The 12,179-nt window shown below is 46.1% G+C and overlaps 1 protein-coding gene across 12 annotated transcripts in view; it reads left to right on the top strand.

The window, feature by feature from the left end:
- BCOR (BCL6 corepressor) overlaps nucleotides 1–5,816 on the top strand; it is a 114,181-nt gene extending 108,365 nt beyond the window's left edge. For 8 of the 12 annotated variants that reach the window (XM_038587181.1, XM_038587183.1, XM_038587179.1 and 5 more), the window contains 6 exons: nucleotides 769–935; nucleotides 2,301–2,446; nucleotides 2,952–3,029; nucleotides 3,228–3,384; nucleotides 4,625–4,912; nucleotides 5,232–5,816. In XM_038587181.1, coding sequence (XP_038443109.1) covers nucleotides 769–935; nucleotides 2,301–2,446; nucleotides 2,952–3,029; nucleotides 3,228–3,384; nucleotides 4,625–4,912; nucleotides 5,232–5,244 — 849 coding nt within the window. In that variant the 3' untranslated portion in view covers nucleotides 5,245–5,816. Of the gene's footprint in view, nucleotides 1–768; nucleotides 936–2,300; nucleotides 2,447–2,951; nucleotides 3,030–3,227; nucleotides 3,385–4,624 lie in introns of all 12 variants that reach the window. The other 4 variants (XM_038587189.1, XM_038587186.1, XM_038587188.1 and 1 more) reach the window with 1 other exon arrangement.
- The last annotated feature ends 6,363 nt before the right edge of the window (nucleotides 5,817–12,179 follow it).

Genomic DNA, 12,179 nt, shown 5'->3' with positions numbered 1-12,179 from the left:
GTAGCAAATGCTGTTCTGTGTGTTTGAAAACTTTCTTAATCAAGGTAATAAAACATTGAATAAATTACTGCTCTGCTTACTGGGAGCGGTTCATATTAATATTTTAACACACCAAAGAAGTCAGATTAATAACAGTGATTCTAATGCAAACCGTTGACACAGGATACCTTCTGATACGGGGGCGGGGGGTGTGTAGACTTGTTTTATTTAGTTCTCAAGACGTGTAGGGTGCAGCGTACAGGTTTCTGGATCTCTGTCCTTAACTTAAGGAACTATGAAAATCTTACATGTTGGTTCTTCTCCAAGTGGGGTGGTGTGAGGTAGAATAGAGAGTGGGATTATCTGAAGCATTTGGTGTCCTTTCTCGATGTTATATGTGGTGAAAAGAGAGAGTGTCTCTTTTACCCTATTTACCCTGCAAGCAGGAGCTTGGGAGGACCTGGCTAACCAAACCTGGCCCCCCCCACCCCCCCTCTACGTGAAGGAATGTTCTCCAGCTGATTTAATCTCTGGGCATCGGTCATCCACGCTTTTATCTAGACTTGTGTTTTTCTACACTACCACCTACTGAATGGACCCATTCACTCCATCACATGTGCTCTTGCCGCCTTGCCAGCACATCCCCCCCACCCGCCTGTGTTGCAGGGGTTCTGAGCCCCAGGGATGCACATCTTTGAGAGTAGGCACTGCCAGGCTATGGACAGGACACCCTCACAGGGTTTGTTGAGCAGTGCTCTGATGGTGTACCTCTCTCTTCTCCACCCACAGGAGGTGGTCTTGTACTGCCTGGAGAACAAGATTTGTGACGTGAACCATCGAGACAATGCGGGTTACTGCGCCCTCCATGAGGCTTGTGCTAGGGGGTGGCTCAACATCGTGCGACATCTCCTCGAGTACGGCGCAGACGTCAACTGCAGTGCCCAGGACGGAACCAGGTCAGTGGCTGTGGGAGGAACCGGGAGGGCATGGGGAAAACCCCCGAAGGAAAGATGAAAGGTGATAACCTAAGCATGTTGATGGCGGAGTCTTCTAGAATGGAATTGAACAAACCTCTCTGGCAAATTTAGATAGGACTTTTAAATTAGTAAAGCTCCCCTGGACAGAATTCCCTGAAGATGTTGGAGCCTGCGTGAAATAACTGAGGGTCTTGTCTTTTATTTTAAAGATTTTATTTATTTATCCATGAGAGACCCACACAGAGAGGCAGAGACATAGGTGGAGGGAGAAGCAGGCTCCCTGCAGGGAGCCCGATGCAGGATCCAATCCCAGGACCCCGGGATCACAAACTTGAGCCAAAGGCAGATGCTCAAGCACTGAGCCACCCAGGGGCCCAGATGTTGTATTTTAAAACCCTAGACTCTGTCAGCATCTCTCAAATTGCTGTATTTAAAATATATGTAAGTTGATAGTCTCAGGAATACAGACAGAGGGCCAATGGCCACTGGCCCCGTAGGACCTGCCATGTCCACCCACGTCCTCAGGCCTGTCCCCTATCCTGTCCTTGACCTCAGGTCAGACTCCTAGGTTGGAGTCCCCCAAGCGTCTTCCTGGTGGTGTACATGGGATGCTACCGGGAGGTGGGCATAGGGCTTTCCCGACAGGCAGAGAATTAGCAAAACTTAAAAATATTTGGTATCTTGCTACTTTCCAAATAGCATTCCCTCAGGATTGGACTGAGGGCAATGTTCTGACCTCGGTGGACATGGGCTGGAGGACTCTACCCTCCTGAGATTTTGCCCCAGGGACTCTACTTCTGGGCCAGAGGCTTGATCATTGATCTCTAAGCTGCTCATGTGTGGCTTTCAGGAGAGGCTCCACTTTGTACGTAGTTTTTTTAAAAACGAGTAGGCTTTTTTTTTTTTTTTTTTAATGGTAGAACAATTGTTTGGTGTTTGGCTTCTATAATGGTGTGATTTTTGTTTGTTTGTTTTGCCCCCTATAAATTCTTTTTTTCTTTTTTCCAGTCTATCACTACTTAAGTTCTTTTGAAAAGAGTTTCATTTTAATGGCTTGAGTTCCTCCTTGGGCCCTGGATTAAAATAGATCTGCATCTGCAAATTAGGCTTGAAATTGTCCTTTCACATGCCTTGTAAAGGGTTACTCATAGAAATAATAGCAGAGTAAGTTGTTGCTGTACCTCAGGCCACTCATAGTGCCTCAGTTTCCCTATCTGGAGTGGCAGCAGTGGTACGCACCGCACCTCCTTGGTGAAATAGTGTGCCCGGGGGGCTTGGTGCACACACGTCCATTTGCCTGTGGGAGGCAGGCACAGGTTCCATCCCACCATGTGTCTCTCCTAGACCTCTCCACGACGCTGTTGAGAATGATCACTTGGAAATTGTCCGCCTGCTCCTCTCCTATGGTGCTGACCCCACTTTGGCTACGTACTCAGGTAGAACCATCATGAAAATGACTCACAGTGAACTCATGGAAAAGTTTTTAACAGGTATGACAAAGTTCAAGAAATGGTCTTAAACTCAACCATACTAAGTATAAAAAAAAAAAAAAAACTCAACCATAGATGGTTTCTTCACACACTTCCGTCCAGTGACCCTCCCACTCCCACCCCCCAACCCACAGGGCCCACTCTTCCTCCCTTTAAGTTCTGCTTCCTGGGGAAAGCCTGTCTATCAGAGTAGGGATAACATGATTCAGACGCGTACTGTCTTTGCTTGTGAGGGCCGAGAAAATTCTTAGCTTGCCAATGTAGCCTTTTTGGTGGGCCAGGGGCAGGAAAGGTAGTCCGCCCATCAGGAAGGCAGGTGGACAGGTATGCAGGTTCTGGTCCCATGTGGCCAAGAGCAAGGTATTGGAAGCATGCCTAAGAGGGAGCGCTGTGAGGTGGAATGTAGGTGATATGACAGCCCTAACAGTGACCTCCCCATGCCTCCCCTAAGGCGGCCAGGGTTTGATTTGCCCCAGTGGGTCTTACCTTGTTTTTCTCTCTCCAGATTACTTAAATGACCTACAGGGTCGCAGTGACGAAGACTCCAATGGCTCCTGGGAGTTCTATGGCAGCTCTGTGTGTGGTGAGCAGTGGTTCTTTTGAGTTCAGTGGCAAGTGAATGAGTTACAGAACGTTTCTCCCCGGTGTGGGTGAGGGGCGGTGGGCAGCCAATGCTGTAAGCAGGGCTGAGTTGGGCAAGAATTTTTAGAGTCCTCTTTTGACAACAGCTGAAATCTTGTGGCAGCTTACTGATTTCTTTATCTCTTTTGCCCTCCATCAGAACCAGATGATGAAAGTGGATATGATGTTTTAGCAAACCCCCCAGGACCAGAGGACCAGGATGACGACGATGAGGCCTACAGCGATGTGTTTGAGTTTGAGTTTTCAGAAAGCCCCCTCTTACCGTGTTACAACATCCAAGTGTCCGTCGCTCAGGGGTGAGCATGACTATCATGTGCTTGAGAACTCAATGGGTTGCTCCTGAGGTGGCAGGAGTCAGAAAGCCCCATAAGCAGATGAGGGCGGGTGGGTGAATGAATCCTCAGTGCCCACAAACCCCACATAATGCAGTCAATCCTTTCTAGAAAAGGTGTGGAGGGGGAGTACAGCATGGTGTAAGTGCCCTTAACAGGACCCCTACCCGGAGCCCAAAGGACATTGAATTCAGTGACTGGAATTTCACAGAAGAGTCTGGGCACCTTGGATCCTTAGGTCACTAAATTCTTTGGGTCCTCCTCAGGAGCCCCCCACAACAGGCCACCTTAGGGACCTTCCAAGGCATTTGAGATCTGTTGGCTGATGCTGCTAGACCACCTCTCGTGTAAAGCTGGAAAGAACATTATACATTAGCTGGGATCTTCTTGAGCGTCATCCAAGTTGGTTAGATCCAGTCTTGCCCCCATGGTCCAGCCATGGGGCTGCAGATGACCAATCCCCTGGGAGTGTGTGCACATTAGGGGACTGTTGTGCTATGTGTTGACACAGGTGCTTAATGAGTAACATCCTCCCCAGGCTCCAAAGTTGTAAACACATAGCCGTTGTGGTGACATTTTATTAGTAATAGAAATCATAAAGCGTGGCAGGGCATACAGAAGGAATGTAACACCTTCCTTCTCCAAAGCGTCACTCCCTCCCAAAAGCACCGGAGGTTGGGGATGGAGAGTGTGGGGAAGGGAACGCGAGCCAGCCAGCCTTCCACATTTATAATGCTCCATTTGGGGGTCTCGGCGGGGAGGAAAGACCCCAGGGGGCCTCCGAGAGCAACTCTCAGGCCGGGATACAGAAGGCTGCCCACGGTGACAGGAGTGAGGCACTCGCCTTGGAGAGTGGTGACCTGAGCTGTGGCCAGAGCTGAGTGAGTGGGTCCTTGTGTGTCAGTTCTGGCAGCACCGTGACACCCTGAGACGAGGCTCCTTCGGGGTGCTGTCTCTGCTTCCCTCTAAGTCAGCCGGTCATCTCTCGATGGTCTCTTAATAAATCCAGACAGGTCCAGCATTCTCGCCTCTGAAAGTAGATCTTCTGAGGATGGTGAGAAGCGGGGTGGCAATGTAACTGCAGAAGTGACTGTCCTCGGTGGTGGCCAGCCCAGGGACTCTTCTCATCAAGGGTGGGCGTTCGTAGTCCTGAGTGCTTCGAGGTTGGCCAGAAGTTCGAACTACTCTCCTGTCTTGTTCGCAGGCCTCGAAACTGGCTGTTGCTTTCGGATGTGCTCAAGAAGCTGAAAATGTCTTCCCGCATATTCCGCTGCAATTTCCCGAATGTGGAAATCGTCACCATCGCAGAGGCGGAATTTTACCGGCAAGTTTCAGCAAGTCTCCTGTTCTCTTGCTCCAAAGACCTGGAGGCCTTTAACCCAGAAAGCAAGGAGCTCTTAGATCTGGTGGAGTTCACTAGCGAGCTGCAGACTCTGCTGGGCTCGTCCATGGAGTGGCTCCACCCCAGCGACATGGCCTCGGACGACTACTGGTGAGCTCGCCAGACCCGCCGTGTACAGTGTGTCATAGTGTTAATCTTTGTGCATATGTGTCATAATACGACTATTTCTGTAAAGAAAGGACACTATTACATATGAAAATATCTCTTCTTTATATAAGAGAAACGACTCCAGTCAGAAGGACTTAGCAACATGTGGTGTTTTTTTGTTTTGTTTTGTTTTCCTTTTTAAACTTCTGAGTCAGTTTTTACAAAGTTGTTATAATGTTTCTTTACTTTTCAAATGCACACCTGCTTTGGGATATGTTCGTTTTTACTTGGAACATTAGTTTCTTTTCGTTTCTTTTTTAAGGAAAAAAAAATGAGGAAAAGGAGCTGCACACTTGGACTCAAGGTGTCACACAAAGCTCCCATGACAGAGGCCACCACTGTTTTCAAGTGTGGCCAGAACCATACGGTTGGTTTGGGGGAGCGAATTGGGTGAAGGCACTTGGTAATTGTAACTTTATGTTTTGTTTACAGAGTACCTGCTCAGGCCAGGTAAATGCTATTGGATGTAATCCAGTAGCGTGTAATATAAATTCAAACCATATCCACACACAACAACTAATTGTATGAAACTTTTATATCCTAATTTAAAAGCTGTGAAATTAGTTTTCACGCATCAAACCGGATTGTTTATATGTTTAAACATTTTATGCTCTTATTTAAAGAAGACTTTGAGCTATTTTTTTCTGTACCCTGTAAAATATTGAAAACTAACATAATATGTTGAGGTTGCTTGAAAATGTACATAAAACTAAAATTTTCTGAATTGTGTGTTTATGTTTGAAATCTGTGTTTTAACTTTGTAAGTAAATTCTCTGCCTTTGTATTTATATTTTACAAAAATTTTCTTAAAAGGCAATAAACCTGTTGAGGAAAGGAGAAAATTGAAGTATTTCGTGTCCGATGTATTCCTAAAATGTTACTATTGTTACAGATGTGACAATGGCAGTCAGTCCCCTACCAGTGACTTGAAGGGGAATTTATCATTTCTGTAAACGAAAGCCAACTGAGGATTTCAGGGGAGTTAGCCTTCCAACACAACATGTGTCCCAGCCTAAAAGCTCAGTTCGTGGGCGTGTATTTATTTTGATGTCTCTCAGAATCTTCTCTTCCCCATTAAAAAAAAAATTTTTTTTTGATGCCCTAGTACACCTTTACATGGTCTTTGGCCTTGATGGACTATGATAACTCCATCACGGCCAACCCTTTATCTTGAAGGAGCAATCGTTCTAGAAACCCAACTGCCGTGTCCCTTCTCTCCCCAGACCTCTCATTGTTTTACCTTTTGCGGCCCAGGCCCGTAGTTTTGACCCCTCTGCCATTCCACTGCTCTTACTTTTCCAGCAGTATCCATGTGGGGTTCTACCAGTGGCACTCAGTTTCTGCCCTATGATCTTTTATGTCCTTCCTTCATCACAGAGGCTGGAAAGCTGTGAGCTACTAGACTCTCTTGCAGCTAAGATCTGAATGTTCAGTTTGGAAAGCAGAATGAGGCTGAGGCATCTTCCTCCTAGTAGCTGCTGATAAGAGAGCTCATCGAGACATGTTGGCCATTTGGAGCGACTAGACCAGCCTTCCAACCTCAGTTCTTTGGAAGCAGTAATGGCTAGAGCGTTCGCCTTCTGGTGCTTGGATGACCTCCTTGACAGATTGTTCTGGAACCCAGTGGTCTCCCCCAAAGATTTTATGAGTGTGTGATTCCTTGTGTCAAATCCATTTGTGCTCAAAATGCCGAGTGCTTTCCAGTCCCACATTGAACTCTTGAGAACACGAAGGCAGAGCCAGTGCGGGGGGGGGGGGGGGGGGGGCAAGGAGGGAGGAGGCCAGGGAGATGGAGTACTCAAGGGGGTTCTTGAAGTATGTGAAGGGAGGGGTCAGCAGGCTAGCAAAGCAAGGCGGAGCTGGGAAGGGAGAAATCCAGCACCACTGACTAACCTGACTAGCCAGCCCGGCATGTGCAATGAAGGAGCCCTTTGTTGGGGAAGACTTGCAGTACTATATGACGTTTGGGATGTATCCTGAAGACAAGGGGTAGCCAACAAGTGTTTTTGATCTACTAATTCTTCCAATTAGAAGGAAATCCAACTTTCACTGTTAAACCAGTCCACCCATTTCAGAAACACAGGCTCATGTCATCCATCACCAGCCACCTTTTCCTCCCATCCCCCACTCTGGTATCAAAACACCTGTTAATAGTCTGCCAAATTCTTGTTTTTTAAGAAGTCACTTCAAACAGCAGGTGAGAGTGGCAAAAAGGGAAAAGCAAATAGCAAGACCTGTCAAACAGACCCACGGAAGTACTTTGAGCAAAAGAGGACCGGTGAGCCCAAACTATTGCAGGCAGTGAGGGGCTCCCGTGAGCCCAAATTAAAGCAAAGGCTAACTCCAGGGCGTTCAGCTCTTTGTATTTGTATTTGGGCTGGAGGCAAAGGGAGGGCCCGAGGCCAGCTGAGGTTCCATCCTGGATGAAGGGCATTTCTATGAATTAAGCCAAGGAAACAGGTGGGAGCGACAGGTTTAGGGAATAGATGAGGGGAAGTAATGAGCTTCGTTCAGGAAACACAGAAGGTGGTGGTTCGTGCTGTTGGAGGAGCATTACAGAGTATAAAGAACATTTATTGAACTGCCAGCATGTTTGGAACCGTGGATGAAGGAGGGCCAAAGCCTTGACTGTGGGTAGAGACAAGATAGCATATGCGTAGAGGCTCCCCCTGTGGGAATTGAGGGGATCCTGGGTATCGACCACAGTGCACTGGGTGTGGACACCGAAGATGCGGTGTGAGATACGGTGACCACCGTGGCTGCAGTGAGATCACAGAGTGATTCACTCGCTGCTCACCGAGGGTGGAGAGCGGCCGTGCGGCCGTGCGGTTCCTTCAACTTCTGAAGGTCTCCCTAAAGGTGTCCTGTCCTCCCTCTCCTGGCTAGACTGTGGTCGCGACCGCTATAGCCAGAGCAGCAACCCTGGACAGAGAAGCCTGCGAGCCAAGCGCTCAGGGTATTGAGCGGGGCCTGGGTCCCTGAGGCCCCTGGTGTGACAGACGGAGGCAGCACCCCAGCCCTGCCCTGCCTGGCTTTTTTTTTTTTAAGATTGTATTTATTTATTCATGAGAGACACACAGAGAGAGGCAGAGACACAGGCAGAGGGAGAAGCAGGCTCCGTGCAGGGAGCCTGATGGGGGACTCGATCCCGGGACCCCAGGATCACACCCTGAGCCAAAGGCAGACGCTCAACTGCTGAACCACCCAGGTGCCCCCCTGCCTGGCTTTTATGGGGGAGACCAATAAGTGATGACTTTGAGGCAGGCCACTGTTAATTTTGAGTTTTTCCTGCTACTCCAGCCAAATCTGATCTTCATATGCTCACCACCTGTGTGACCTTGGGCACGGTCCTCTTTCAGCCTTGTTCTCTTTTGGCAAATTGGCCTGATAGTTGTTACTAGTAAAGGACCAAAGACATCCAAGTCTCTGTCAGCCGGGTTCTGGGTGAATTAACGGGTGCATCCGTGCAAGCGATTGAGGACGGGCTCTCTGAATTGCTTTAGAATGTTCTTCACCGTATATCATTAAATGAAAAGACAAGGTGAAGAAAAGTGTGCGTGGTTTCCTGCTATTTAAGATGGGGATGGGGAGTTAAGCATATACGTATATCTGCTTTATTTTAAAAATGAAACACCTTTGAAAAAATGCTGACATCTGGGGAAAATAGAACGGGCTGCAAGTGAGAGAGGGTGGAAGCTATACCTCTCTGAATTTCCTTATTGTATAGATTTGACTTTAGAGTTTCCATAGTTTTCAACTGAAAGCAATGCCTACAAATCAAAAAGCAAATGAAGCAAACCTAACTTGTATCCAGTTGGTAGCACCACCACACAGAAAAGAACCATTTCAAATGACTTTAAAACACAATCAATTGATTATATAATCCTTTGCGGATTTACCCCGAGGACAGAAAAGGGCAAAAAACATTTCAGATTTGTTTTCAGTAATCCTACCGTTGGTGATAGTGTCCGCATTGTTATTCTGAACCCGTCCTGTTTGTGTTGTGAGATAAAGCAAAAATGTATCTGTTGTTGTTGAGACCTGAGATTTTCAGCACGGGAGAAAGGAGATGCAAATGTACGATTGGTGAGGTTGAATACAAATTATGTACTCTTGAAGCTGAATTAGAAGTAAGATCACTATGAAGTCGTGATAAATTTTATCTTAAAAAAAATATTTCGGGGTACCTGGATGGCTCAGTCAGTGAAGCATGCGATGCTTGGTCTCAGGGTTGAGAGTTTGAGCCCCATGTTTTGTATAGACATTACTAAAAAATAAAATATTTTAAAAATACATTTCATAGCTCTGTCCACTGAAAAGGCCTAGACACAATGACACATAGAAATGGGCACCACTAGGTTCCAGACTGTGGTCTCTAAATACCTCATCCCACTAAAAATAATTGAGCTTCCTTTGAGACATGGTTGGTTGCAAGTTGGGGAGAGAGATAGTAGGAGGGGAGTATGGATGGACATACATAATAAGCTGGTGGGGCTTTGTCAAAATGATGCAGCAGCCAACTTGGAGAAGCCAACAGGATAAATATGGGCTGCTTTGTGCATGAGCGAAGAGAGCCACAATGAATATGAATAAGCATCAATATGTTCAAATTGTGAGTTCATAAAGGTATGCAAAACCAAACTCCTTGCTCCCCCACTGGAGGAGTGTTGAGGAAAACCTCATCATTTGAAAACTGGCAAACAAGGGAAACAATCAAGCATTTCCCCTCTTTAATATATGAAAGGAAATATTTTGCTCCATGACAGTACCCCTGCCAGCATCTGAAGAAATACCAGTTTACGACCCTTGATGAAACAGTGGATTGGGACGCCTGGGTGGCTCAGCGGTTGAGTGTCTGCCTTCAGCTCAGAGTGTGATCCCGGGGTCCTGGGATCCAGTCCCACATCGGGCTCCCCACAAGGAGCCTGCTTCTCCCTCTGCCTGTGTCTCTGCCTCTCTGTGTGTCTCTCATGAATAAATAAATAAAGTCTTTAATAAATGAATTAATAAATAAAATCTTTAAAATATATATTTGTGAAAACCAGGGAAATAGGAACACTGAATTTTTTTTGGTGAAGTCCTTATCCTTTAGTAATACATGCTAAAATATTCATGAGTGAAATAAAAAAATATCTGGGATTTGCATCGAAATCATCCAGGAGGGGATCCCTGGGTGGCGCAGCGGTTTGGCGCCTGCCTTTGGCCCAGGGCGCGATCCTGGAGACCCGGAATCGAATCCCACGTCGGGCTCCCGGTGCATGGAGCCTGCTTCTCCCTCTGCCTGTGTCTCTGCCTCTCTCTCTCTCTCTCTCTCTCTCTCTGTGACTATCATAAATTTAAAAAAAAAAAAAATCATCCAGGAGGAGAGGTAAGGAAGAGGTAGAGACGAAATAAGCTTGATCATCAGTTGGTAATTGTCGAAGCTGGTGATGGGTACATGGGGAGTTATTTCCATTATACTCTTATTCTCATTTTGGTTATATTTGAAATTTTCTACAATAGAAAAGTTTTTTTATGGGGTGCCTGGCTGGCTCAGTCAGTAGAGCATGCGACTCTTGATCTCAGGGTTGTTGATTTTGAGCTCCATGTTGGGTGTGGAGCCTCCTTAAAAATAAAAAAAAGTTGGGCAGCCCGGGTGGCTCAGCGGTTTAGCACTGCCTTCAGCCCAGGATGTGATCCTGGAGACCCGAGATCGAGTCCCACGTCTCGTGCAGGACTTGCCTCAGGGAAACGTTTCTTTGATGGGGAGTTTATGAGATTTCTTTTTCTTGTTTATGCTTTATTTGTGGTAACGAAGAAGTGAATGACTTCCACAGCCATGGCCAGGCGGGCCGGCAGGCAGAGCGGGGCCTGGGGCTGCGGGGCTGCGGGGCTGTCCCTGGTGCAGCTGCTCCTGAGGTGTGAGGGGGCTGTGGCTTTTGTGTGGCACAACTATGTTGGTGTTGGGGAGTGGTATGGAAATTGTTAATCTTGTATAAAGCAACTCAATAAATTGTTTCAAGGTTTCAAAAAAAAAAAAATTCCTGCATGGAATTGCATGGAATAGCTTCTCCCTCTGCTTGTGTCTCTGCCTTTCTCTCTCTCTCTGTGTGTCTCTCATGAATGAATAAATAAAATCTTTAAAAAAAGTTAAAAAAATTAATGAGCATCAATACCTATCTTTCAGAGTTGTCGTGAGGATTAAATAAGATAAAATACTAGCACACCAGGCACAATGCCCAATAGACAGTAGGCACTGGATGTTTAAGTTCCTCCTTTTAAAAAAAGTTGTACACTTAGGGCACCTGACTGGCTCAGTTGGTATAGCATAGACTCTTGATCTAGGGATTGTGAATTTTTTTTTTAATTTTATTTTTGATAGTCACACAGAGAGAGAGAGAGATAGGCAGAGACACAGGCAGAGGGAGAAGCAGGCTCCGTGCACCAGGAGCCCGACGTGGGATTTGATCCCGGGTCTCCAGGATCGCGCCCTGGGCCAAAGGCAGGCGCTAAACCGCTGCGCCACCCAGGGATCCCCAGGGATTGTGAATTTGAACCTCATGTAGGATGTAGAGATTACATAAAAATAATCTTAAAATAAATTAGGATGTCATATTACTTAAAAAAACAGACCCTGAAATGAGCCTGCCCCTTCACACACAACTTGTAAATTTCTGCAAACTAGATTTATGTTTTTGTTATTTCTACCATTTGGTGATGACCTATTTGCTGGAAAGATGCAGAGAAACCATGGCAAATGCTAGCTCTCAATGGTAAAGGCTAGAGGGGTCACAGAAGGGACCAGACTTCCCTGTGTATGCTGATTATATAGTTTAAAGTGGTTTCAATATCCAAAAGCCAAAAATAAAAATGAATGAATGAGGGCTAACAGTGAATTTGAATGTAAACAGAAACAAACTAAACTTAGTATTACAGTGACAACATCACCCCACAGAAAAAAATTGACCTAAGTTTCCAACATAGTATATGGAGTGTACAGCCTTAGTGGAATATACTCTGACTGTTCCACCCAGGCGCCCCTTTCTTTCCTTTTCTTTTTTTTAAAGTAGGCTCATGGAGCCTAATTATGTAGAATATATTCTAAGGACAAAAATAACTGCAAAGATATCTTGAACTTTACATAGCCAATCTCTTGTAGTGGTATTTGTATTGTAATTCTGAAAGTATTTTATGTGCACTATAGGACAGAGCAAAGATATTGGTGATGTTG

Source organism: Canis lupus, chromosome X (genome assembly GCF_011100685.1).
Source record: "Canis lupus familiaris isolate Mischka breed German Shepherd chromosome X, alternate assembly UU_Cfam_GSD_1.0, whole genome shotgun sequence".
NCBI lineage: Eukaryota > Metazoa > Chordata > Mammalia > Carnivora > Canidae > Canis > Canis lupus.
The sequence above is the reverse complement of the archived record's forward strand: the minus strand, read 5'-3'. Positions and strand labels throughout refer to the sequence as shown.